This window comes from Crocodylus porosus, unplaced genomic scaffold (assembly GCF_001723895.1).
Source record: "Crocodylus porosus isolate Cpor-Errol unplaced genomic scaffold, CroPor_comp1, whole genome shotgun sequence".
Taxonomy (NCBI): Eukaryota; Metazoa; Chordata; order Crocodylia; family Crocodylidae; genus Crocodylus; species Crocodylus porosus.
Window position 1 is genome coordinate 196954740 of NW_017728886.1, and position 25285 is coordinate 196980024.

General features: G+C 45.0%; 1 protein-coding gene across 4 annotated transcripts in view; it reads left to right on the plus strand.

Moving 5' to 3' along the window:
• Positions 1-348: 348 nt before the first annotated feature.
• Positions 349-25285, plus strand: part of UBE2V2 (ubiquitin conjugating enzyme E2 V2) — a 45263-nt gene continuing 20326 nt past the window's right edge. For 2 of the 4 annotated variants that reach the window (XM_019547847.1, XM_019547854.1), the window contains exon 1: positions 14581-14605. In XM_019547847.1, the coding sequence (XP_019403392.1) occupies positions 14596-14605 (10 nt within the window). In that variant the 5' untranslated portion in view covers positions 14581-14595. Of the gene's footprint in view, positions 448-1055; positions 1084-14580; positions 14606-25285 lie in introns of those variants that run through there. The other 2 variants (XM_019547862.1, XM_019547869.1) reach the window with 2 other exon arrangements.

Genomic DNA, 25285 nt, shown 5'->3' on the forward strand with positions numbered 1-25285 from the left:
TGAGAACTGGGTCATCCAAGTCGAAGCATATTTCTGTTTTGAGGCAAGCGGTGATATAAGGCAGTGCGGACAACAAGCCCCAAACTCATGTAAGACTCCCCAAGAACGACTTAGGGTTTGCATAGGCTGCGTCAGCGAGCTGCCTCAACAATTACTGTTCACCTGAAGCATTTTCAGTACCGTGAATCCCGCAAGGGCGGAAGTTATCGGACAAACGCAATAATGAACGTGCACTAGCAACACCTTCGGTGACCGCAACCCATGCCACAGCTTCACAGGAGTGACGATCTTGTGCAGTCCCGCCCCCCTCGAGCTTCCGGCGCCCCGGCGGTTTCTGGGAAGTGACGGAACTTGTGGGCCGGAAGTGACGCGTACGGAAGTGACGCGGCGCGCGTGCAGGCCCCGGACCGGTGGGGGGGGGTTTGGACAAGATGGCTGGATCTACAGGTCTGTGAGGGGCGGGGAGGTGGAAGGGGGGCTGCCTTCCCTCCGGGCAGCCCCCGCCGCGGCCCACCTGCCGCGGCCGAAGGGCGGCGGGGAGCGGAGCCCGGGGCGGGGGAAGCGGGCGAGGCCCGGCGCAGGGAGGGCAGCCCCGTGCAGCGGGGCGGGGGGACTCCGTGGCACGTCAGGGCGTCGCGGGAGCAGAACGCTTCTCTCCTGGCCGGGGAGATCCGGAGGAGATGCCGGCGCGGGGTGTCACGCAAAGGGTGCTGGGTGCACCGTGCCTTCGTCTGCTGGTTTAACTCCCAGTCGAGGCAAGGGGACCTTGGGGAGCACGGTGGCTGCTGCCAGGCCCAGCTTTGGAACAGGGGAGCAAAGAGCTATCAGGGGAGCAATCCCAGTGGTTCGGGTCTGCATCTGGCAGCATCCAGCTGTGAGGTGCAGAATTGTTGCCGTGCCCCACGCAGTTGCTTGAGGAAGAGGGGATCAGTGAGTCCCAGGAGGAGCTGAGGGGAGAACAGCTCCCACCTTGCCTGGTTTTGGGAAACCAGGTGTGTAGGGCAGGACAGAATAAGCTTCTTAACCCAGAGGAGCTTCCACTACAGATAGGCCAGGGGTGAGAGAGAAAGATGCTCTGTCCTGGTAAGCCATATTTGGGTGGGACCCTTTGGGTGATGAAGATTAGAAGTATTTGCTTTCCTGCAATAACTGAATTTCATTTTGTTGCACTTTGTAAATCTATTTTTGAGTTAAAATAGGATTTGAGAAAATAGACTTGGTTCTAGGGTAAAATTCTAGGTACTCTTTTACACTTCTGCCTCTGTTGGGTTTGAGGGTTTCCTGTAATGTACAGGAAGTAAAGTAGGTTTTGCTTATGCATGTGTATTTTAGTGTCTTGCAACTTTTTGCATTTGAGGCAGCTGCTTCACTGGCAGTTACTAGAAATTGATGACATTGTATCAGCAAACTGCTGTATTTCTGCTGCATTATTAGCTCAGTACTATAAGGTAGAAGTAATTTGCTGCTTAAATTTTATTTTCTATCCAAGAACCTTTTTAGAAATTTACAGATGATGGGGGGGGGGGGGGCATATTCTATAGCTTGTATGTATGAGTACTCGTATTGACAGAAATGTTTTTCTTCATTTACATTTAACACCTTTTAGTATACAAAGCTGTTAATGTTTAATAGTGGTGCAGCCCTAGAGATCCTGAGTTAGTTTAGCATGTGTGTATATTTATAGCACTAAAATATTGCAGCCACCTTTTTATTGGGGGTTATCCAGGCAGTGTCATTGAGCTGCATAACTGAAGGAGAAATTGACCAGGATGCCAAGACTTTTGCCCTACAGGGGAGAGCTGTTGGATCCTTAAAGTTCTTTCATATGAGACAGGCCTTTGGGTTTTTCAGGTCTCATACAAACCTTACCCAGGATTCACACTTCAGTGGAGTTTCACCTGCTTGTGTCTGCAGTGCATCCTCTCAAGTCAGTGAAACCTCACCTACGTTCACCCTGGCTGAATGCAATTCACTCTGATATCAGAAAAATGAAAGAGATGAAACTGCCAAAGTGTGAATGTTTTGGTTGCATGAACTGATGAAATTGAGCTTCACTGATGTCAACAATACTTTTAATGAACTGTTAATGAGGTCAGTTAGACCACTAGTGGTCTATCTCAGCACACAGAAAAAATTGTATTTAAGATATGACCTTTGCCATACACTTAAGAAATTATATATTTTAACTTGACCAGTTGTAATGGTGAGGATGCTACCAATTAAGTTACTTTGTAGAACTATCCCCATCTGCTAATTTAATGTGATCATATTATAGTTCATAGGAGTTGATATTAAACAGCAGCTCAGTTTCACCTTTAGTACTGACATTTATTTTTGCTTGTACTTGAACCGATTCAGAAGCCTTTGTGTTGGCTTTATAAGAGAGTTTTTGGGTTTTTTTTAAAGTTGGTTTTCAGAAACCCCCCCGGTTACTTTTAAAACATCCTGGTAACTAGATGAGACTCAAAATATTATTCTTTGAAATGCATTGTAAAAAGTGCATTTTGTGGAGGAGTCTCAGCAAAAGAAAGTTATCATAACATATTTCAGTAGGCATCTAACTTCTTTTTTAGTAAAAGTTTCCAGCTGCTTCAGGTTCCACTTCCAAGAATGTCTAGAACTGCTGTTCACTTAGCAGGACTGAGCTGCTTGGTTCTATCATCTCACACTTAAGCACAATTGGAAGTCTCACATTAGGCATTCTTCTGCCTCTTTCGTGAGGGTCCTGCTTTAGAAAGCATACTTGGAGCATGCCTAACCGATACCTGGAAGGTTGAGTTCTGCGCACAAATATTAGCCACAGCCATTTTCATTTAGAAATGCAAACAGGAAGAAGTGGTGATGACAATGATGATGTTGTCGGTGATCTGTTATATAAGAAGTCAGTAGTTAGAACACTTGCTCAGTGTTTGGGGCACCTGGGTTGGATATTCTCCTCAGCCTGAGGGGATTCAGACCTATGTCTCCCATTTCAGGGAAGTATCTTAACCCTTATTAGGCTCCTTTGGTAGGGAGATTTTCCATCCACCTCTCCCGCTGAAGCTCAGCCACTGGTAGAAAAGAATTCAAGGTTAATTTGGCATGGGAGTCTAGCCTTAAGGTCTCCCCTGCCCTGCAGAAGTGCCTTAAGTGTCCCTGTTTGGACTAAGTAGCATAGATTCAACAGGAGCGAACAGTGTCCTTACCCTAGAACAGCCTGTAGCCACCATCTCTTGGGAGGTGAGTGGCAGATGTGAATTTCAACCTCTTCTGGTGAGGAGAAAATAGTCCATGTCTTCCATGTCCTGGGATAGGGGGCTCAACTCCGGGCCATGGTGTCCATCCTAGGAGCCAGGTGCAGAAGTCCCTCTGTGAACATACTCCCAAGTGGTAAATGCCAGCTGGTACTCATCCCTTACTATTTTATAGACATAACTGGCAATTCTTGACCAAAATGGTAAATATCCTGGACTTGAAGTTCTTTCTTTGTTTTTACTATTAACAGAGACTGTGTAGTTAAAGTTTAAAATCATGTTTTAGAGAAATCCAGTTATATTGACAAAAGTTACAATCTTTATAAAACTGTGCCTTAAGTACAAATATTAAGATGTCTGGAAAAGAATTATTAGTGTTCCAGGATATTTCCTACATTGCCTTCCCACTTAACTTGTATTGCCCACACAGTTTCTTTTCCTTGCATATACTTCTGTTTTATTTTTTTATATTGTATGTTGTGTCATTTCTATTCAGGGAATCGGTGTATGCTGATGTCATAGTAATTTGTTTTAGTCTCTTGCTTATCTTTATAATAAGGAAGCAATTAAGTATGGGTGGTGGTATAAACAGGTGGGTGAATGTGCTGAAATTGAAATTGAGCGTTCTTCCAACACAGATCATCTCAGTAATTCTTTTCTTCAGTGGTGCTCAAGTTTTTTGATCCAGTAGGCCAGCTAGGCAGTGCCCAATCCCTCCACAGGCTGGATCTGGTCAGAGGACCTGATTCAATGCCTGGGATGGGCACAGAAGGATCCTACCCAGCCATGCAGAACAGGGAAGGGTGCAGCCTGGCCCTGATCCATCTATGTGGGGAGATGGGGCTTAATGTGGCCCCAACCCGGCTCAGTGGGGATGGGGAAGAGGCACAATCCAGCTCTGTGTGGAGAAGGAGTGTGGCCCGTGTGTACCAGAGGAAGGGGGAGTGCCACAGCTCAAAACTAGCAAGGTCTGTGTGGGGGAGGTGACGTGGCCCAGCCCTGAACCAGCTGCACAAGGGGAGAGTCCATGGCCCAGCCCTGTGGGAGGAAGGGGGCATGTCCTGGTCCCAACCTGGCCAGGCAGAAGGAAGGAGGCATGACCCGGCCTTGTGGGGGACAGGGGGAAAAAGGGATTGGCCAGTATTAAATCAGCTTCATGGGGGAGAGGGCATAGCCCAGTCCCACAGGGAAAAGAGTGTGCAGCCTGGCCCCAACCCAGCTGCACAAAGGTCAGGGGGTGTGGCCCTGCCCTGATCTAGCTAGCCAGGGGCAGGTTGCTGTCTGGCTTTGCCATGGCTTGTGGTGCTTGGGATTTTGACAGTAGGAAGGGTCCAGATTCCAAGGCTCCACAGGCCACATTTGGCCTGCAGGCTAGAGGTTGACCACCCCTGGTGTAGTCCAGCTCTTGTATATTACGTTGGGATCATAAGCAACTAATCTACACCCACAGACATTTGCCGAACCCAGGGGCTGGCAACCTACAGCCCATGGAGTCATTGGGTTTGACCTGTGCATGTGAAGCTTCAGTGGCAGGCCTTCCCCCTGTGTTGCAGCAGGGAGTAGCAGTGGCAGGTGCTTCCATGTGGCAGCACTCTAATGCCCATTTGTCTCTGACCTGAGGTTGATCATTCTGAAAAGGAAACCTGAAAAGGTTGCTGACTGCTGGTCAGCCTGTTAAAAACCTCAAGTGAAAGTGATTTTTTTCCCCCCCCAGTCTCTTTAGGTAGGCTCTTCTGTTTCCCCAATCTGTTAGATATAAATTTTGTTTACTGTAAATTAAGCTGATTTTTTTTTTTTGTCATTCTTGTCACATTCTTGTCTTTTAGGGGCTTCCCTCTTGATTTTTTTTTTTAACCAGACTGTGGATGGAATTAAGGTGAGGGTATACATGGGTGGGGTGTAGAGTTAATGTGGGGTGTTTGTTATTTGTACTGGAATTGGTGCATGTGGTCTATTAGGAAAATGATCAAGAGTTTAAATGTTCTCCCAGCTAGGTCTTCACACTTTCTCTGGCATTCACTACATCATCATTAGCATTCTTTACTGGCATTCTATTTTTCCCTGCTCTTTTATTTCATACAGCTCTCTGAGGTTCTTCCCATTATTTCATTCTCCTCCTAGTTTCCTACCCCTCCATATTTTTAATGATATATCCAGAATCTGTTCTTAGAGTCCATTCCAGTTTAATTTAACTTTGCAATCATTTTAAGCTTTGTTTTCAATTATCTCTGTCAGAATAGGATGCAAGTCACGAAAGGTGGAATACAAATGTGAGAAAGCAGAAAAATACTGCATACTTTGAGGTAGAAACTCTACTGCAAAGTATTAATTTACTCTGCCCTGATGCATAGAGTTTGTTGGAACTGGGAATGTCTTTAGCCTGCTTCAAAAAAACCCTTGACAAGCAGCAAATAATTTAGATGCATTTCAGCTGGGGTGAAATATATTGCTTACAAAAGGCTTTTAAGCTATATATAGTCCTTCGGTTCTTCTCCCCTTTGTAGAATAGTTAGGCAAGAAAATTCTACTCTCAGGGTAAGGCCTTGAGAAGAAATATTATGCTGACTCTTATAACACTCCCTTATTGAACTCTAAGTTAAGTCACTGGCCCTCAGCACCGGCACCAGCTAAAACGGTGTTTCTCAACCGTTTTTTGTTCCAGGACTCATTTGTAGATGTCAATGGCCAGTCCCGACCCAGTGCTCCTCACTCCTGACCTGTTGCCCCCAGGTTCCAGCCCCCAGGATGTGGAATAGGGGTGGGTGTGTGGGGCAGGGGGGTGGGAGGGTGTGGAGCATGGGCAGCCCAAAGCAGCCCCTTGCAGTTTGGAACTCTGCCAGCTTGCCAGAGAAAAGCCATGGTTTCCTACGGTTTTCTCTTTTTAAAGGAGAATCATTTTTAAAGTTGTTGACCCATTTCTAAAGTTTGTTTGCAACCCTTTCATATATTCTTGCAACCCACTGTTGGGTCACGACCCATGGGTTGGGAAACATTAAACTAAAAGATGCTTTCCGGGAAGGCTAGCAAACCACGTTTAGGGTTTCTAAGCTAGGACATTGTGGAGATAACGAATATTCACTGAACTTGAGGTACACTTTCTGAAGATGTTGCATATAAACTGGAAAACCGAGATAAGATGTAGCAGGCAGCTTTTCAGTAGTGAAAGTAGTTGAGAGAGAAGGATGTCATAGGTGAGGCATCTTTAAGACGGTTTTTGTTTGGGCCCTGTTTTGTATTACTTTTGCTAATTAAGAAAATTTATCTGGGAATTCTGTTCTTTTAAAACTTGTTTTGTAGATTTTAACAAGATTCAAGTCCAAACCGCCTTTTGAAATACCTCATTGCATTTGTACCAAAGTAATGAATATACGGCAGTCAGACTAGTTTTGAAAAGTGCACATTTTTATGTTTTTACAGCCTTTTCAAGAATGTACAGTGCATTTATTCTGTTTCTCATTTTGAAATGAGTAAAACTAGAGGTGCACTGATACATCAATCCAATATTGGATCAGTACCACTGTAAAGGAAGTTGACTGTATCAGAAATTTACTTTTTTTGTCTAATTTGGCCAATAAATACCCCATGCATGTGTGCAGCTGCAGTGCAGCACATAGGTGGCAAGGAACACAGTGTGGCAGTATGGAGAGCTGCATCTGGCTGGTAAGTCTGTTGTGGTGGAAGGGAAGGGGTGTGGAGACCTGAGTGCAGCTGGTCGAACCCCCCACTAGGAAAAGCCTGGCGCAGCCCGCAGCTGCAGCCCACCTGCTCCCCATGCGCAGATCTGGCGGTGCACACTCCCGCGATACCCTCCTGGGGTGCGTGCAGCCAGGGGAGCCACCTCCCCCATGCCCTGGATGAGCAGCGGCTGCATCCTGCACCACTAGCCCCACTCCCTCCCTCACTGCAGTGGCCTTGGTCTGCCCCCCCACACCCCTTCCCTTCCCCCACCCCTTCTACCACAACAGACTTACTAGCTCTTCATGTCTTCAACAGACACTGCTCTTCATGCTGCCGGGCTGCGTATCAGAAATCGGATTGGTATCGGCCAATATACATCCTTAAAAAGTGGCTGTTGATATCAGTCCCAAAAATGTCTTTCAGTGCACCCCTAAGTAGAACCCTCAATGCTGACTTGTAATCGCAGAGCTCAATTTAACACACAGTTAATGCTGCCAGTAACTTGGACGATTTATCAGTAGCTTCATTGAATTAGACCTTTAAAAAAATGCTCAAAAAATTTAGGAATGAAATACAGTACCAGTACAATGCCGCATGATCTCATATATGCTAAACCCTATTGAAGAAAAAAGGTCTTTCCTTGTAGTAAGTAGCTTAGTAGTAGCAGCTATGGAGCCCTAGCTTATTGCTTATAGCTTGCTTATTATTTTACTATTCTGTGTGGAGCACAGCTTGCAGTTAAGAAACTTCCGTTACCAGATTTTCATGCTTATATTGTGTTCCCCAATTTCCAGCAGCTGTTTTCTTTTGGGAGCAGTGAGGTTGTATGTGAGAAAATATGATATCCCATTCAGCACAGTGAGTTGCATTAGAAATACTTAAAACTGTAGCTAAGAAGACAATTGCTAAAGTAATTTTATATAATATTCCAGGCCAAGCAAAATTAGTAATATTTGAAGGATTTTAGGTGTTAGAAAGTTTTAGTTTAAAAATTAATAAATAAAAAGCATGTATTTGTATCCTTCAGTGAACTCAAATGGCTGAGGCATTGTGTAGGCAGAACACTTTGGAGACACCACAGTTCTTAGGGAAATTTTGGGCAGAAATGTGACTATTTCCAGAAAGATAAGTCTATGAAAAGAGGGTGGTTTATGCTGCCTGCTATGATGTTTTGACACAAAGCAGTACTAAGTGGCAGGTAGGTCTGTTGAAAGCCTCTGGGTAAAGGTCAGAGATGGGAGCAACAGGAGGGGTGTCGTAATGAGTGTCTGTTACAGGCCACCAAATCAGGAGGAGGTAGATGGGGTCGTCTTTAAACAATTAACAGAAGTTTCTGAATTTCAGGCCTGAGTTCTCAGGAGTGACTTCAATTATTGGGACATCCGCTGGGAGGGAGGTACAGCAGTGTGTTGGAATAACTTTTTCATACAAATAGTAGAGAAGCCAAGTAGGAAGAAGCTCTTCTTGATTTGCTCCTCACAGACAGGGAGGAATTGGTTGAGAATGTGGAGGTGGAAGGCAAACTGGGTATCAGTGACTACAAAATGATAGAACTCAAGGTCTGAAGGAGAGCAGCAGAATAAAGAGGCTGTACTTAAGAAAAGCCAAATTTCAATGAACTTGGGGAACTGGGAGGCAGGATCCCCTGGGAGGTAAGTCTGATGGGAAAAGGAGTCCAGGAGAGCTGGCTGTATTTTTTTAAGAGGCCATATTAAAGGTACAGGAGCAAGCTTTCCCAATGTGGCAGATGAATGGAAAGTGCAGCAGGGGGCCAGCCTAATGAGACAGCCATCTTTTGAATGAGTTGAAACTTAACTCCCAAAACCCTACAAAAAGTGGAAACTTGGTTATAATAGCAGGGAAGAGTAGAAGTACCAAAAAGTTTGCAAGGAGAAAATTAGTAGGGCCAAGGCACAATTTAAGATGCAGCTAGCAAGGGACATAAAAGGCAATAAAACAGGATTCTGAAACTGTCAAAAGTAACAGGAAGACCAGAGAAACCATAGGAAAGAAACCATAGGAATTGCCTTCTGCATTCTTTCCCTTAAGGAATGCAGAAGGCAATCTAGGTATGGATGAGGCAGGGAAGGCTGAAGTATTTAATCTTTGTTTTTTATTTCAGTCTTCATAAATAGGGTCAGCTACAAAGTGATGTGCTCAGCTGGCAGCAAAAATAGGGAAGAAGCCAATCGAGTAATGGCAGAACAAATTAGGGATTACTTAGAGAAGCTAGCTGCTTTCAGGTAAGCAGCATCAAGTAACATGCACACTGTGGACTGAAGGAAGTAGCTGAGATAACTTCAGAACCATTGGCTGTCCTCTTGGAGAACTTGTGTGGAGGTTGAGTGAGGTGCTGGATGATTGGAGATGAGCAAATCTAGTTCTCATCTTTAAAAAATGGAAGGAGGAAGATCCAAGTAACTATAGACCAGTCAACCTGATCTCAATATCTGGAAGGATCATGGAGCAAGTCTATTAAGGACCTAGAGGAGAACAAGCTGATCAGGAAGAGCCGGCATGGACTCACTAAAACCAAGTTAAGTTTGACCAGATTGATTTCCTTCTTAAGATAAGGCTCTGTGGATGGAAGGGAGCAATGCATGTGATAAGCTGTGCTGAAGTCAAGAAAGGTACTTAATACTGTCTCCCACAACATTCTCATTAACAAGCTAAGGAAAGACAGAATAGATTTAAAGTGCCGTAAGGCGAATACCTAACTTTGGATCATTGTGCTCAGTGAGCAGCCATCAATAGCTCAGTGGGTGCATATACATATGTGCCTTAATGTGCATTAGCTCATCCTAATGCTTATTAAAGCATCACAAAAAAATGCTCTTTAGCTAATGCATGTTAAAATAAGTTAATGCACCTTTTTCTCGTACCGTACAATGGAGGGTGCCTGTATGTCAGGGTGGAGGATGCTTCAATGCATTGTAATTACAGGTGTTGGAGCAGATTTGATTAATCAAGTCTATTCCAGCAGTCCATTCCAATTTATTGTGTTCCAACAGCCTCCCACATCTCATGTATCACTGCCCCTGCACTTCAAAATGGCAGCAGGAAGCCCTTGAACTAAAGCTTGTCGAATGAGCTTTAGCACAAGCACCCCTGCTGCCATTTTGAAGCACAAGGGTGCTGATACATGAGATGCTGCAGCGCTTTAATTCGAGTGGCTTTTGGAACCACTTTAATTAAAGTTCTGTCTGCTTCTTCTACCCCTGGAGCATGTGTGAAAGTGCTTGGAGGTACTAGACTTAATATTTATTACCTAAAGTGCATTAATGAATGTGTAGATGCACCCAGAATCTAGTTGACAGGGGAGGGATCTGTTGAATGGGTTCAGGGTTTGGTATCATTCAGCATCTTCACAAATGATCTAGATGTATTGCATGCATGCTTAGCAGATTTGAGGATGACACCAAGTTGAGTGGAATAGCAAATACTCTGGAGGGTAAGGCTAGGATCTAGAATGATGTGAATGGACTGGAGAGAGGGTCTGAAATCAGTCAGATGAGATTCAGTGAGGACAAGGGCAAAGTCCTGCACTTAAGTCAGAATGTGTGTATTCATAAATACAGACTGGAGAATGACTGGCTAGACTGCAGTACTGCAGAGAAGGACCTGAGGTATACAGTGGGCCATAAGCAGAATATGAGTCAACAGCATGCTCTTGGAGGAAAGCCCACCAGTATATTGGGCTGTATCAACAGCAGCATCCCTTGCAAATCAAGGAAAGTGTTCTTCTCTCTAGCATGGGTGAGGCTTTACCTGGAGTACCCTGTCCAGTTTTGCACCCCGTGCTTTAAGGAAGATGCAGACAGATTGGAAGGAGTTCAGTGCAGAGCAATAGAAATTTTTAGAGAGCAATCCAGACTTATGAGGAAAAGCAAAAAGAACTAGAATTGGAGATTAGGAGTAACTTCTGACTGTGAGGGTGGTCAAGCCTTGGAACAGGCTACCTGGAGGAGTTGTGGAATCTCCATCCTTGGAAATCTTCATGAGGAGCTTGGACAGACACTTGGCTAAGATTATTTAGTTGAGGACAGTTCTGCTTTGCATAGGGATTGGGACAGAATGACTTCATGAGGTTCCTTGGAGCTCTGTTTTCTTGTGACTTCATGCAACTAATGCCACTTCAGACTTTCAGATGAATTTTTAAGATATGCTTTTTGTCTTTCCTATACTGTTTTTAATTTTTCTGTACTTGGACATTGAAACATTGACTTAATTATTTTTATATAGTTGGTTTCAGTCTGAGTTGTAATGTTTCTGTAAATATATTTTTAAAACTTGATTTTGTTGAACATTAAAAAAGGCATGTTGGAAACATTTTACTTAATTTTTATAAGACCTCAGTTAAAAAAAAAAAAAGTGTTGATCTGAATTTAATTCACAAGTGCTTTGGAAATGATTTGGACAGACTCTGGACCTTTCGTTAATGCTTCCTTTGTGGCCCCATTTTGTTGTATAAAATATAATTTGCTAATAAAACTAACATCCTGTCAAATTTCAGAATGTGTCATTGTTCATAACCCACCAGTGTTAATAACAACAGGCTCTCAAACCATCCAGTGTCATGTCTGTGCCTCATTCAACAAATTATCTTTAAATTCAGCTGCCTCCTTTCCACCAGTCCTGGTCTTCACTCATCCACCCTCAACCAGAACACGCCTTGTGCTTGAATGATAAGCTAGTTAATAATGTATGTTCTCCTTTCTTGTATGGATAGAGTTTTTTCTAAGTTTATATTAGTGTAACATGCAGTGTATCAACTTTTGAGTTACCAGAGGTTTAGTTTATATTAGAAACGCTGATTGCATTTATCAATTGAAAATGTATCTAAGGGGTGCCACTGAAATTCCCTAATATAGAAAGCAGGGGTAGGCAAAATGGTGGATTTGGCAGGTGGCTGGACTCCATTTCCCAGCAGTCCCTACCTGTGTGATTCCCAGCCAGTCTCCATTGGATACCTTGGGAGTAGTGGGGCTGTGACTGTGGGGCTGCAGAGTTGGGTCTCTGCCCTAGCCCTGCTCTGTTATAGCCCCTCACTCCCAAGGTCTTTGCGGAGACTGATCAGGAGCTGGGTGGGTAGCTGCTTCAGGGCTGGGGCAATGACAGCATGGGGCTGCGGCAGAGCCATGATCTGCTCCCTGCAATGCCCATGCCTGTGGAACCTGCACTTGCCACAGGGGCGTGTGGACCGTGGATTGCGACTCTGCCCCGGCCCCGTGCTGTCACTGCTTCAAGATTTTGGGGTCTCTCTGGCCCTGCCCATGTGGGGGGTCCTGCTTCTGGCAGTGGGTGCAAGGCAGATGGGCTAGGAGGCCCAGGCAGTAAGGCTGTGGCTGGCAGCCAGAAGGAGCTGCTGCTGCAGGGGCTGCTGGGAAATGGAGCTGCTATGGGCCCATTCTGGCCTGTGGGCTGGACTTTGCCCACCCCGGTATAAAGTATTACGTACAATGGATCAAGCATGAGTTAACCTGTTTTAAATGTCTGTCAGTTGGCGGGGGGGGGGCACACTTCTTGGGGCTTATTTGAGGCATAACTGCCATGTCCTCTCTGAGTACCACTTCAATCCCTTTTCTGTCCTGATCTGTTGCTCTGCTTTATAGTTCTTTCCAACTTGCCTCTCTGATTGCTGCTTTCTTCCCTATCTGCTGTTGTGTTGCCTGTTCCCTCCCTGATCTGCTGCCTCGTGCAGAGGTAGCCTGTGTCACATCTGGCTCAGTTACCACAGGTTAGCCACCCCTGGTCTGTACAGGTTTGCCTTGCTTTATGTGGTGCGTGTGTTCCCGGAAAACAGCACGTAACTCGAATTCACATAAAGGGAACCCAGTTTATGAGGTAACAAATAGGGATATCTTCCCACAATGGTGAGGGAGGAAGTGGGGCAGGGGCTAGGCAAGGGAAGGGAGGAGGGTTGGGGCACAGCCCAAAAGCTGCAGGCAGGTGTCATTGGCTACTCCTGGGGCTGTAGCAGGGAGCAAAGCAGAGGGAACTGTCAGTGGGTGCTGGATGGGGAGGGGGGGTGCAGCTCTTGCTGCATGTGCACCCCAGCAGGGCTGCAGGTTGCAGGGCTACGCCAGGCTGTTCTTTGGGGCGTGTGCCCCCAGATTTGCATGCAGGAGCAGGGCAGGCTGCTGCCATGGGCTAGGGGCAACAGTGGCACAGGGCTCTTCCCAACAGGAGGCTGGGCTGTTGCACTCGGGGAGGGCGGCAGCAGCTCTGGGAGGGATGGGGCTATAGCGGATTTTTGGGGTGGCTGCAGCCCCCCTCCCAGCACTGCCATCCCAAGTGCAGTGTGGCTCAGCCCCCTGCCGGGAAGAGCCCAGTGCTGGCACCAGCCTGCAGTGGCAGCTTGCTCTTGTCCTGCATGCAGATCTGGGGGCCCACATCCCCTGGGAAGAGCCTGGTGCAGCCCTCCCGGGGTACACGTAGCAGCAAGAGCTATGTACCCGTGCCCCACACTCGCTGACAATTCCCTCTGCTTTGCTTCCTGCTGCAGCCCCTGGAACAGACTGCCACCTGCCTGCAGCTGTTGGGCTGTGCTGTGCCCCTTCCCCCTACAGACTTACCTTGCATATAATGAATTTACCTCACATATAACGAATTTTGGGTGTAAAAAGGGTCATTGCATAGGATTGAATTTGCATATACAGAGCCCACATGAAGCGAGGAAAACCTGTATTTTATACAAGTTTATTGCACTGTTTCTAGACAAAGCTAAAGTCTGGGATGTGGATGTGCAGGCAGGGCCTGGGAAATAACTAAAAGCTTATATGGGCTAGGGGTGCGGTGGCCAACATTTTGGGCAGACTTGCTACAAGTTAAGTCTTTCTTCCCTCCCAGAAACAGTGCAAGAATCCAAATGCTGTATATTTAGGCTAGGGATATAGCTATCCATTTTGTAGTCTTGTCAGTAGTTATTACTGTTCTGCCTTATTGCAGAATCCTGCAGAGCTACATTTTCTCATCGTGGGCATTTTTACACATGAGAGTGCCACGGGTTTTGAAAAGCGCCCAATGTTGCAATGCTTGCAGTTGTATAAGTGGCATCAGAGCTGAGAAAAACGCTTTTGAATTAAAACGCATAGAAGATACTGTAGTTCAAAAGCGCACTGCTAACATTTCCTCCATACTGATGTGCATATTGCTGCTTATATGACTGCATGCGATGCAGCGCAGTGCACGTCAGCGATTAATCAAGTCTGCTCCAAAGCGGTGGATCTCTGCTGCATTATGGGACCAAAAAGTATGTGTATAAATGCCCCGTGTGTCTACATGCATCCATGCCTGTGTTTAGCAGTGTACTCCTTTATCAGCATACTTTTGCCTCTAAACATTTATAGGTATAGTCATTGATGCATATCAGCATTTACAGATTGGATGTACTAAGGGGGTATGGGACATGGCTGGGAGTTGGGCTGCAGGGAGTGGAGAATGGAAGCAGTAAGGGAAGTTTGACTGCTAGAGTGGAGATGGGGGCAGAGTGGATGTCTGCTCTGCTAACCTTCCTGTGAATCAGCTGAACAGAACTCTGCCAGATCACAGGATGTGGTCAGAGGGCAGAGCTACTGGTGATTCACAGGAGATGCATCACAGCAAATTTGCTTTCCGGCCCACTTCTGGAGCATGTAGGTGTGGAGAGCACAAGGGAGAGAGCAGCTGGTGTAGAGGATTGGATATGTATATTGGTGAGTATAGGATTGGGGGTGGGGGAGGGAGGAATAACCTTTTGGGAAGTCCCTAAGCCCAGGAGTCCTGGTCAGTGAGCCCTGCTTAGGTCTCTGACTGGGCCATCTTTGCTATAGTGCTAGAGGCAGAACCTTTTCTCTAGATTTAAAACTGACAACTTTTTGTTTTTAATAGATCTTGGACTCAGTCTCACTTTTCTCTTGCTAGTGGTTAGTAAGAGGGAGCTTTGGCTGTTTTCTAGGAGGAAGGAAAGAGGGAAAACCTGCAGTTGAGAGTACCTGAACAATACAGTTAACCAGTTCTTCATGAGAGGCAACTGCTTCCTCTAGCAAACCTTATTGTTAGCAGAATTTCAGCTTTCATAGAATTTGTCCCTACTGAGAAGGCGCTTATTTAAAATGCTGATTTATGCTAGAAAAATAAAGCCCAAAGCCTCATTGCAAAGTAAAAAACAGAATTCATGAGCAAATAGCACACATTTTATTTGCAGCCAACACCACTACTGACATTCCATGAATTGAGAAACCTGAAATCCTTCAGCTAAGCTGTGCAGTTTGTCAATAAGACTTATTATTTAAAATCACTTATGTACCCATGTATGTGTTTGGGAGCTTTATGTTATATTACTATTGAAAAATCTTGCCAGTGCATGTTTTAAAAAGCCAATACATGTGTACGTGGTATGTGTGTGTATATATAAAACCTAAACCTCTGTATTTATTTGCATTGAAGCAATTATATTTTGAAGTGGAAGATGTGATGCAAAACACCTTCCTATTAAAAATAAATGTTTACCTCTGATGCTAAAATGAGTATAATGCTTAAAATTTTAGCTAAATGAGTAGTCCTCTTGTCAGTCAGATTTAGTCATATTAGTACAATTAATATTTATCTGAATATTTGTGAGGTCAGGTCTTAATTTATACCAACTCCTCTCCCTGCCCCCCCCCCCCCCAAAAAAAAACAAAAAAAAAAAACCACACAACAAAAAACCAAAAACCCAACAACCCCAAAACAAAACTGGGGAGAAAAAAGACTGGCAGTTTTGCAGTGGTGGCATATAAAAATGGTTTTCTATTTAGTTCATTATAGATTTTAATAAAAGTCTAGGGCAGTACAAATTTATTCTTGTTTTGAATCCTCAGTCTGATGCAAATAAATATTTAAATATACTCAATTAAAATTTTTAAAAAATTAGGTGGCTCCAGCGTGTCTGTTAAGTTGAACCTTTTCACTGCAGTTTTAATGTTTGCAAACCTCTTTCTTCTCTTCCTTCCCACTCAGGGGGGATCCAGAGGTGGGGGCAGTGGCATGGCCCCTTCCTCCTGCCCCCCACCCCACACCTTTCAGTCGATGCTGTGGGAGAAGCACATAGAGGCTTTGCCGCCGCCTTCCCCCGCCCCCCCTGTGGCACACACATCCTGTTCCCCTCTTATTTTCTCCCCTCCCTCATCTGCTGCTATCACTGTCCTGGCTGATCTAGGGGCCAGATGGGAGGATCCATAGCATCTCCTGTCTTGCTCCAGTTGGGCTTTGTGGGGAACAGCTGGGGACAGTGACAGCAGTAGGTGTCAGGGCTGAGGGGGTGGGGAGGCTGGAAGCAAAGGGATGTGTTGCTGAGCACAGAGGGAAAGGGAAGATTCTTACCTGATTGAGGGACTTAGTAGGGGTGCACCAATAAACTTTTTTTTGGCTTATTATTAACTGGCCATATCAGCTGATACCAATCTTATAGTTCATATGTAGCCCAGCAGCTTGGAGATGAGGGAAGGGCATGTGGATCAAGGTCTCCAAGGCCCAGAGATTAAGGCCCATGCTGAGGGAGGGAGTGGGGCATGGCAGAGCTCCAGGCAGCTTGTGTGGTGTGGGGAGTGGGAAGAGGGGATGGCTCCTGCCACTTCATGAGCCCCTGAGGGAGGCATGGGGGTCATGTGTCCCCTGGATTTGTGCGTGGCATGAGGGTGGGCTGTGGACTTGGGGCCAAGGGCTGCACTAGCCTCTTCCCGGTGTGGGGGCTGGGCTGGGGCTGAGCTTGGGTTGGGAGAAGTGGGTGGTGTTGGTGCTGGAGGTGGGTAAGGGGCTATGGTGAATTTTAGGGTGACTAGCCCATCCTCTAGCCCCCTTCCCAGTGCTGCTCGCCCCACTCTCGAGAATGCTTTTCAAATATTGGAGTCACATTGGTACCCTTCCTGTTTTTTGGTGCCAAGGCTGTTTTTAGTAATTGGTTGTACACTGCAGTTAGGAGTCGGGCAATTTCTGTCTGAGCTCCTTCAGGACCCTAGGATGAATACTATCAGGTTCTGGTTATTTGCTGTTTAGTTTATCGGTTTCTTCTATGACCTCATCTATCCAAACCTCAGTTTGGGTCAGCTCCACAGACTTGATGCAAAGAATGCATTTGGTTTCTTGGCAATGGCTCCATCCTTGTTTAGTGCGCCATTTTACACCCTGATCATGTAAAGGCCAAATGATTGCCTGGCAAGTGTTTGGCTTCTAATGTATTTAAATAAATGTTTATTGTTACCTTTTGGGTCTCTAGTTCTTCTCCAATTCTATCTTGGCTTGTCTTACTACAGTTTTACATTTGATTTACCAGAGTTTGAGCTTTTTTATTTTTATTAAGTTTTGACTTCTTTTTGCAAGAAGCTTTTTTCTATTCATTGCCTCTACAAGTTGGTCATTAAACCATGCTGGCTTGCTTTTGGTCCATTCATTTTATTTTATTTTTTTGATTCGTAGTATGCATTTGATCTGTGTGTGTTGTTCTTAAGGAGTTCCCATGCCGTTTGCAAGCTGTTTACTGCCTTAGGGGTCCCTTTTAACTTTTGTCCAATTAGCTTCCTCACTTTGGTAGTCTCCCTTTTTAAAGTTACAAGCTACTTTGGTAGATTTTCTTATCTCCTGCCCTATGTGATTGTCAAGTTAAATTGCAGTGTGGTCACTACCACAGGGTGGCTCAGCAAAACCCTTTGAACAATATCCTGTAAACTACTTAGGACTAGGTCATAAATGGCCTTTTCTCTTGTAGGTTCCAGGATGAATTGCTCTAGAAAGCAATCTTTTATAATTTCAAGAAATTTAGTCTCTGTATCCCAAAATGAGGTTAGATTTTGTGGATAATTGGAGTCATCCATTATTACCATGTTTTCTGCTTTTGCAGCTGCTCAGTTCCATTAGCATTTCTAGCTCACTGCTGCTGTCCTGGTTTGGGGATTGATAACAGTCCCAATATGTACCTTTTTTCTATTGAAACATGCAATTTCTATCCACAGTGATTCTGTGGTACCCATCTTTTGGACTCTGTCAGAAGTGGACTGGCTATGGGGAAGTGCAGTCACCCTAGAGCATAAGCTGTCATCCAGGCCAGCCTCGACAGGTTTACAAGTGGGTGGATCAAAACCTGATATGGTATTCAACACTGAGAAATGCAAGGTGCTCCACCTTGGGAGAAAAAACCTACACCACGCTTATGGGCTTGGCAGTGCTACACCTGCTAGCACCATGACTGAGAGACTTGGAGGTCATGATTGACCACAAGATGAACATGAGCCACCTATGCAGTGCTGCAGCCAGCAACGCAAACAAAACTCTGGCTTACATCTGCTGATGCATCTCAAGCAAGACTCAGGAAGTCATTGTTCCGCTTTGCAGCCACTAAGGCTGAGTATCTGAAATACTGTATCCAGTTCTGGGCTCTTGAATTCAGAAAGGATGTGGAGAAGCTTGCAAGAGTCCAGAAGAGAGCCACTCAGCTGTCTTGATTAGAGGACTAGAGAGCAGCGGGCCTTATGAGGAGAGGCTGAGAGTCATGGGACTCTTCAGCCCGGAATGGTGAAGGCTCAGGGGTGACTTGGTGGCAGCCTATAAGTACGTAAGGGCTGTGCATCAGGAACTGGAAGAGCATCTGTTCACCAGGGCACCCCAAGGGAAGACAAAGTCCAATGGTCACAAACTCCTGGAAGACTGTTTTAGCCTGGACGTAAGGAAAAGCTTCTTTACTGTCTGAGTCCCCAGGGCCTGGAATAGGCTCCCCTCAGAGGTGGTGCAAGCACCTACTCTGGATACTTTCAGAAAATACTTGGTTACCTATCTTGTTGGGATCATTTGACCCAGTTTTCTAGCTGACTTCCTGCCCTGTGGTCAGGGGGCTAGACCTGATGATCTTGTGAGGTCTCTTCCAGCCGGCTATGAAATCTATACATCTATGAAATCTTACCAGTTAAAAAAATCTACCCTATTTGATCTGATGCGGTCTTTGATATAGAGAGTCACGTGTTCCCCCCTCCTCCGCCCCAAATGAGTATGAGCTAGTCTGTCATTCCTGTATAACTTGTATCCTGGTTTTACAGTGTACCACTGATTTTTGTTTGTTTGTTTTTCTCCTCATTCCACCATGTTTCTGAGAGACCCATTATGTTAATATTTACATTTACTGCTAAGTATTTACATTTCCCCAGCCTGGATCTTAGACTTCTGACATCCATATAACATCACTTATACTTCTTATTGGATACTTGTATATGATCTTTTAATCTGTAAATCTGTTTGTTTATGATCTTGTCTGTGTTTCACCTGAGTACTCCTATCTTGTTTTTTATCGCTGTTGTTTATAGCTTCACCTCTGTAGCATGTGTTGATTTGAATCATATGCTATTCTACAATTATTGGCTTTTCCCTAGTTACTACTTTAAAAAGCTGCTCTACCATCTTTTTAATATTATGTACCAGCAATTTGGTACCATTTTGGTTTAGGTGGAGACCATCTCTCTTGTACAGGCTCCTTTTGTTCCAAAAAGTTCCCCAGTTCCTAAACCTCTCCTTCCTACACCATCTCCTCAGCCACATGTTGAGACTCTGGAGCTCTTCCTGTCTATGTGGGCCTTCAAGTGGCACTGGATGCATTTTGGAGACTGTTACTGTGATGGTCCTGGACTTTAACCTTTTGCCTAGCAGCATAAATTTAGCTGCCTGGGCCTCTCTTGCTATATATACTTCCCCATGTCATTGGTATCCATATGGACCACAGGCAGTGGATCCTCTGCAGCTGGATGTGACCCACAAGCAGTTAAGAGTTGCATTCTTTGCGCTGTTTCCTGGCAGCTGCTCCCTCTATCACTCTGACTATAACAGCAGCTGGAGCCTCTCGGGTCCCCTTCCTTTTTCTGTCTTTCATTGCCTGTCCACACCTCAGTGGTTGGAGCAACACAGCATGGCATGGCTAGAAGAGCTGGGGGTGAGTCTGGGGCTGTGTGAGTGTAGGGGTGTCAACATAGTATGCAGCCTAGGGGCTCATCACTTCACTTGGAGCAGCCTGTGGGGCATATTCAGCCCCTGTCTACTTGGAAATTGGACAGCCCTGACTCAGGGTATGAACAAATATTTACTTTTAGTGGTGAAAATTTCTGAGAAGTATTTTTGGGAGAGGGTGCAGTACCAACTTTCCATGGGGTGATCCTGGTCTGGGTTAGGCATGGGGAGCAGTGGCTGTTCCACTCTTCTGGTCTGGTCTGCAGAAGGGGAGTGGTGTCAGGGAAAACTTTCCCTCACTTCCCCAGACTGGGGGTGCCAAACCAGGCCTTAAGGAGAGTGAAGCAGCATACAGGTATTTATTTTTGAGAGAAACTCTTGAAGAGGAGGTCTTCCAGGTGTGAAGTCCTTCCTTCCAGAGGGGAACATGCTTTCTTAGGAAGAGTTTGAATGAATGCTTGTACACTTCTAGGGAGAGTTCCAGTAGAAATGTAATGCCTGTATGCGGCCTTAGATGGGCCTTCTAATATTAGTGTAATGTGTTATTTCTGGAAGTGCAGCTTATTGTTCTGATGTGCAGTTTAACTGTTTTTAAATATATACATATCTCTCTAGTCTATGGGTCTGGTTTTGTCTTAATTAGTCTACAAAGATAGTTTTGGTGCTTCTACTACCCAAAAAAAAAAAAAAGCATAAAATGCTGAAATACTGGTCATTTTCTGTGCCAGTACAAAGTATTTGGCACAGTAGTAAAACTGTAGGATTTTACCCTGCTTTTGGGGAAACATTTGAGCAACAATAGAGGTTATAGTTTCTGGGACTTACTTGTGGTCTGCTTGTTTTTTTTCCTGTCTTATAATCAACATGTCAGTGGTGAAAGTGCATGTATATAGTTTAAAACAGGGGTGTTCAACCCTCGGCCCACAGGCCAAGCGCAGCCCACAAAGCCATGGCATAGACCCACGGGACTCCCCATTGGTCCGAAAATTGGGTGGTGGGGGAGCAGTGGCCATTAATATGGCCACCCTCCCCCACTGCAGGGCTGGGTTGAACCTCTCCTCCTCTTCCTCCTCCTCCTCTCTTCCCCCTTCCCCCCCAATCCCCAGAACCCAGTACCTGGCCAGTCAGAGCCAAGCTATGCCCCCCACCTTGGTTTTGGGTTGGAGCTGAGCCATACCCCCCTCCCCACTGCAGGGCTGGGTTAGGTCTGGGCCATGCCCTTTTTTGCTGCAGGAATGGGTCTATGCCCTCCCTTCTTGTGAAGGGGTTGTGGACCAACCCCAACACCATGGAGCCATGTTGGGGCCTGGCCATGTCCCCCCACCCCGGCAGTGCCGGGCCATGCCGCCTTCCTTCTCTATGTAGCTGCATTGGGGCTGGCCTGCCTCTTGGCCGCCTCTACATGGCCAGATGGTACCCACCTGGGTGCCGGATCTGGAACACTGGCTGGACCTCTCCTGTGGGCAGACTGGGCGCTGCCAATCCGGCCCACCAAGGGAAAGGTTGGGCACTACTGGTCTAACATACCTAAATCACTAAGATGAGTAGAATGTTGTTGCAAAATATAAATATATTGCAAGTATAATACAAACTTTCATAATGGTTTGTCCATTAGGAGCTGGAATCAGTTTCACCTCATTCTCTGTGCTGTTCCTTGTATGAGTCCAGTACTGCTGCTAGAATCATAAGTTTACTTCTCCATTTTGCCAGTCCAGGATAAATGTATACTCTCCTAATAGTCTATATTAGCAGTATAGAAGACTTCATAGCAGAAATTGATAGCTTGGCTGAAGAGATTCAGGGAAAAAAATCAATAGGTTTACAGTTGTTAGATTAGGTTTAGGAGTCTGTCTGGTGGTTGACTAAGCAATGGCACAGTAAAAAGTCATGAAATATCATTTCACTGAAGTACATTGAAACTACTCTTAGGCAAAGTTATAGGAACAAGGAAATCATAGAGAAATAACTGGGGAATTAACACACTTTTTTCTTTCCTTTATTTCTTATGTTTTATTCTAAAGTGTGGACTCTACTGTTAATTTCAAAGTACAACTTTTTTCACTTTAAGTAGTGTCATGAAAAGACTGGTGCTTTGCTTTCCTAAATGCTCTTGGATTCTACTTTTTTTTTTTCTGAAAGTGAGCTGTAGTTTAGTTTTGTGGAGCTGAAATTTTTCCTGAAACTGCAAAGGAAATAGCCTAACTTGTTAGTAACCTGGAGTTTTAGTTAAGTGTGATTCCCTTGTTGAAGTCAATTATTTTCCCCCTTTTTTCCTTCCTACTTGCTATTTAATTAAAAGTTCAGTTTAACTGCTTTAGACCCAGATTTCAGCAGGTGCTCAGTATTGGTAAGATAGTCTACAGACCAGATTTTTTGCTGGCATTTTTTGTTCATCAGGACTTTGAAGCTCCATGATCCATGAATGATATAGCTGTGTTGGCAGAATCAGGTATAGTTGGAGTTAAATTGGAAAAAATGCTTTTTACCAGTGTAACTTGTTTTACCTGTCAGGGTGGCTTTACTATATATATCAGTATGGAATGAGGATTGTTGGTATGACTGTGTCCATATTACAAGTTTTCTAGCATAGACATAGCCTTTAATAGGTTAAGAGTTTAGGAAGATTCAAAGAGTGAGATGGTTGTCAGAAATCCTCACGCTTCTTATGAGCCAGTCCCTAAACAGTAGGGATTAGGATGAGATTTCTCTGGTAGGTAGATTCTGACATCTGCATACTATGGCATTTTTTTGCTCCTTGTTCTGAAACATCTGGTGCTGGCCATTGGCACAGAATTCTGAACGAAATGAACCAACAGTTTGATGCAGGGTAGAAACTCCTATTTTCCTAGTAATGTTTAGTATTCCCTGCTCTTAACCTCTCAAATATCAATTACATCAGGACCTTGAATCATTAAGTGTTCTGCCTGTTTCTGAATGACACAGACATGTGACTTTATCTGCTGATGCATATAAATGGGGTGCTATAAGGGATCCTTTGATGTGACAAGCAGCTTTCAGAAAGACTCCAGTGTTGCCTGTGGCTACAAGAAATTTTGCTTTCCACAGTTATGTTTCTTCAGGTTGACAGAGAAAGATCAAACTACACAGTTGCCTGCAGCAAGTTACTTGCTTGCCTATGGACAATAATAATGAGCAAAGGTTGGAAACAAGTGACCTAGAGACTCAAAGTCTTTTCTTGGTAAATTTAGTCTTTTACATAGTAAAATTTCATTCTTAGATACAGAAATTCCTATTAATGCTTGCTATAATATAGACTAGGTCCTTTACTGTACCAAAATTTACTGCTGTCAAGTCTTGCTTAAATTAAAGTTGTATTGTTCTAATTGCTTGTCTTTCTTTTTTTTTTTTTTAAAGCAACTTGGTTCAGTTGATGCAGATTGTTGTATGGACACACTTAACTGAGTAGATTGGTTTATAAATTGATCTACATATGTCCACGGAGGATTTGCACTGATTTAACTGAATGGCTTCAAAAACTTTCTTTTTGTTTAATCCAGTGCTGTTATATGGGTAAATCTTGGTAACACCAGAGCAGTTTTATTCATACTGAGAAGAGTGGAAATGTTAGAGTAAACAGTTCGGCACTTCCAAATCTATGCTGGCTGACATTAGAGTTGCTGAGCCTGGTCTCCTGAGTAGCGCCCCTGGGCACTGCTACCACCAATTTTAGTGTAATGGTAGGTGATTACATAAAACATTTAAGGGATTAAAAATTGGGTTAAAAGCTGCAATCATTGTGGCCTCACTGTGAAATCTTGCTTGACTGAGGACTTGCCTTCATTGCTAAGGAATTCTGGGTATGTGAGCTATCTAGAGATAAAGTGTTATACTTTATCTCTAGATAGGCACTTCAGTTGTACTGTGAGAAGCTCGCTAAGGTTGTTTGTTTCTTCTTGGTCTGTAGTTTCCCATTCTAAGGAAAGCAGTGGTGGTTTAGAAACAATGTGCCAACCCCTGTTTGCTCTCTTCTGTCTTGTACCTCCTGAAAGGCTGTCAACGGGGTGAAATTCCAAATATACTGTGTTTAAGCATGCTAGGAGTCTGAGGAATCGAGAATTACTTTGGGGGATGAGCAGTTGAATGCCAGATCCCAAGAGATGTATCCAGACAAAGGATGGTGGACCCTGTATTGAACCTCCAGTGCTGGGATTCAGGACAGCAGTCTGGTGAGGGGTGCACAGGCATGTTCTTTCACAGATGGATAGGATGATCTCAGTGAGTTTACCTAGCTGCAGTGCCTTGTCTTCATTGTGTTTATACCTGCAGATAGTTTGCACACATTAATTACCGAAAGCTCGTTTAGAGGTAAAGGCAAGGTCCCAAGTAATGCTTCATTCCCTTGCAGTTAGACTTCATCCCAACTGGTATTCTTGGGAGTTGGGAAAATTACTACCTGTTGATGCTCCATTCCTAACCCTCCCCCTTTCTCCCCTACAATAACACAAAGCAACTTGAAATATGAGTTGGTTGGAATGATGTTCATACCAAATCACACATTGAAATGTTGTGCTTGAATAACTTTTCGTATTGCATCATGGTGGTGGATGGGTCTTTTTCGACATGGAGAGATGTGAGCAGTGGGGCCCCCCAGGGCTTGGTCCTTGGGCCCTCACTGTTCAACATCTTCATCAACGACTTGGATGAGGGGGTGAAAAGCACCTTGTTCAAATTAGCAGATGACACTAAAATGTGGGGAGAAGTGGGCATGCTGGAGGAGAGAGACAGACTGCAACTAGATCTAGACAGGTTACAGGCGTGGGCGGATGAGAATTGGATGGGATTCAGTACTGACAAGTGAGAGATACTGCACCTGGGGAGGAAGAACCAGCACCATACCTGTAGGCTGGGGAACTCCCTTCTAGTCAGCACAGAGGCAGAAAAAAGATCTTGGTGTCATTATTGATTCCAAAATGAACATGGGCCGCCAATGTGGAGACACGGTCAGGAAGGCTAACCGCACCTTGTCATGCATCCACAGATGCATCGCGAGCAGGTCCAACAAGGTGATCCTCCCCCCCATGTGACATTGGTCACGTTGCAGTTGGAGTACTGCATCCAGTTCTGGACGCCACACTTCAGGAGGGATGTGGCCAGCATCGAGAGGGTTCAGCAGAGGGCCACTCGCATGATCTGGGGCAGCAGGGCAGGTCCTATGAGTGAAGGCCTCCACAAGAGAAGGCTGAGAGGGGATCTGGTAGCTGTCTACAAACTGGCCAAGGGAGACCAGCAAGCAGGGGGAGAGTCCCTGTTCCCCTGAGTACTACCAGGAGTAACAAGGAGTAACGGCCATAAGTTGACTGAGAGTAGATTCAGGCTAGATATCAGGAGACATTTCTTCACAGTCAGGGTGGCTAGGATCTGGAACCAACTTCCAAGGGAAGTGGTGCTCACTCCTACCCTGGGGGTATTAA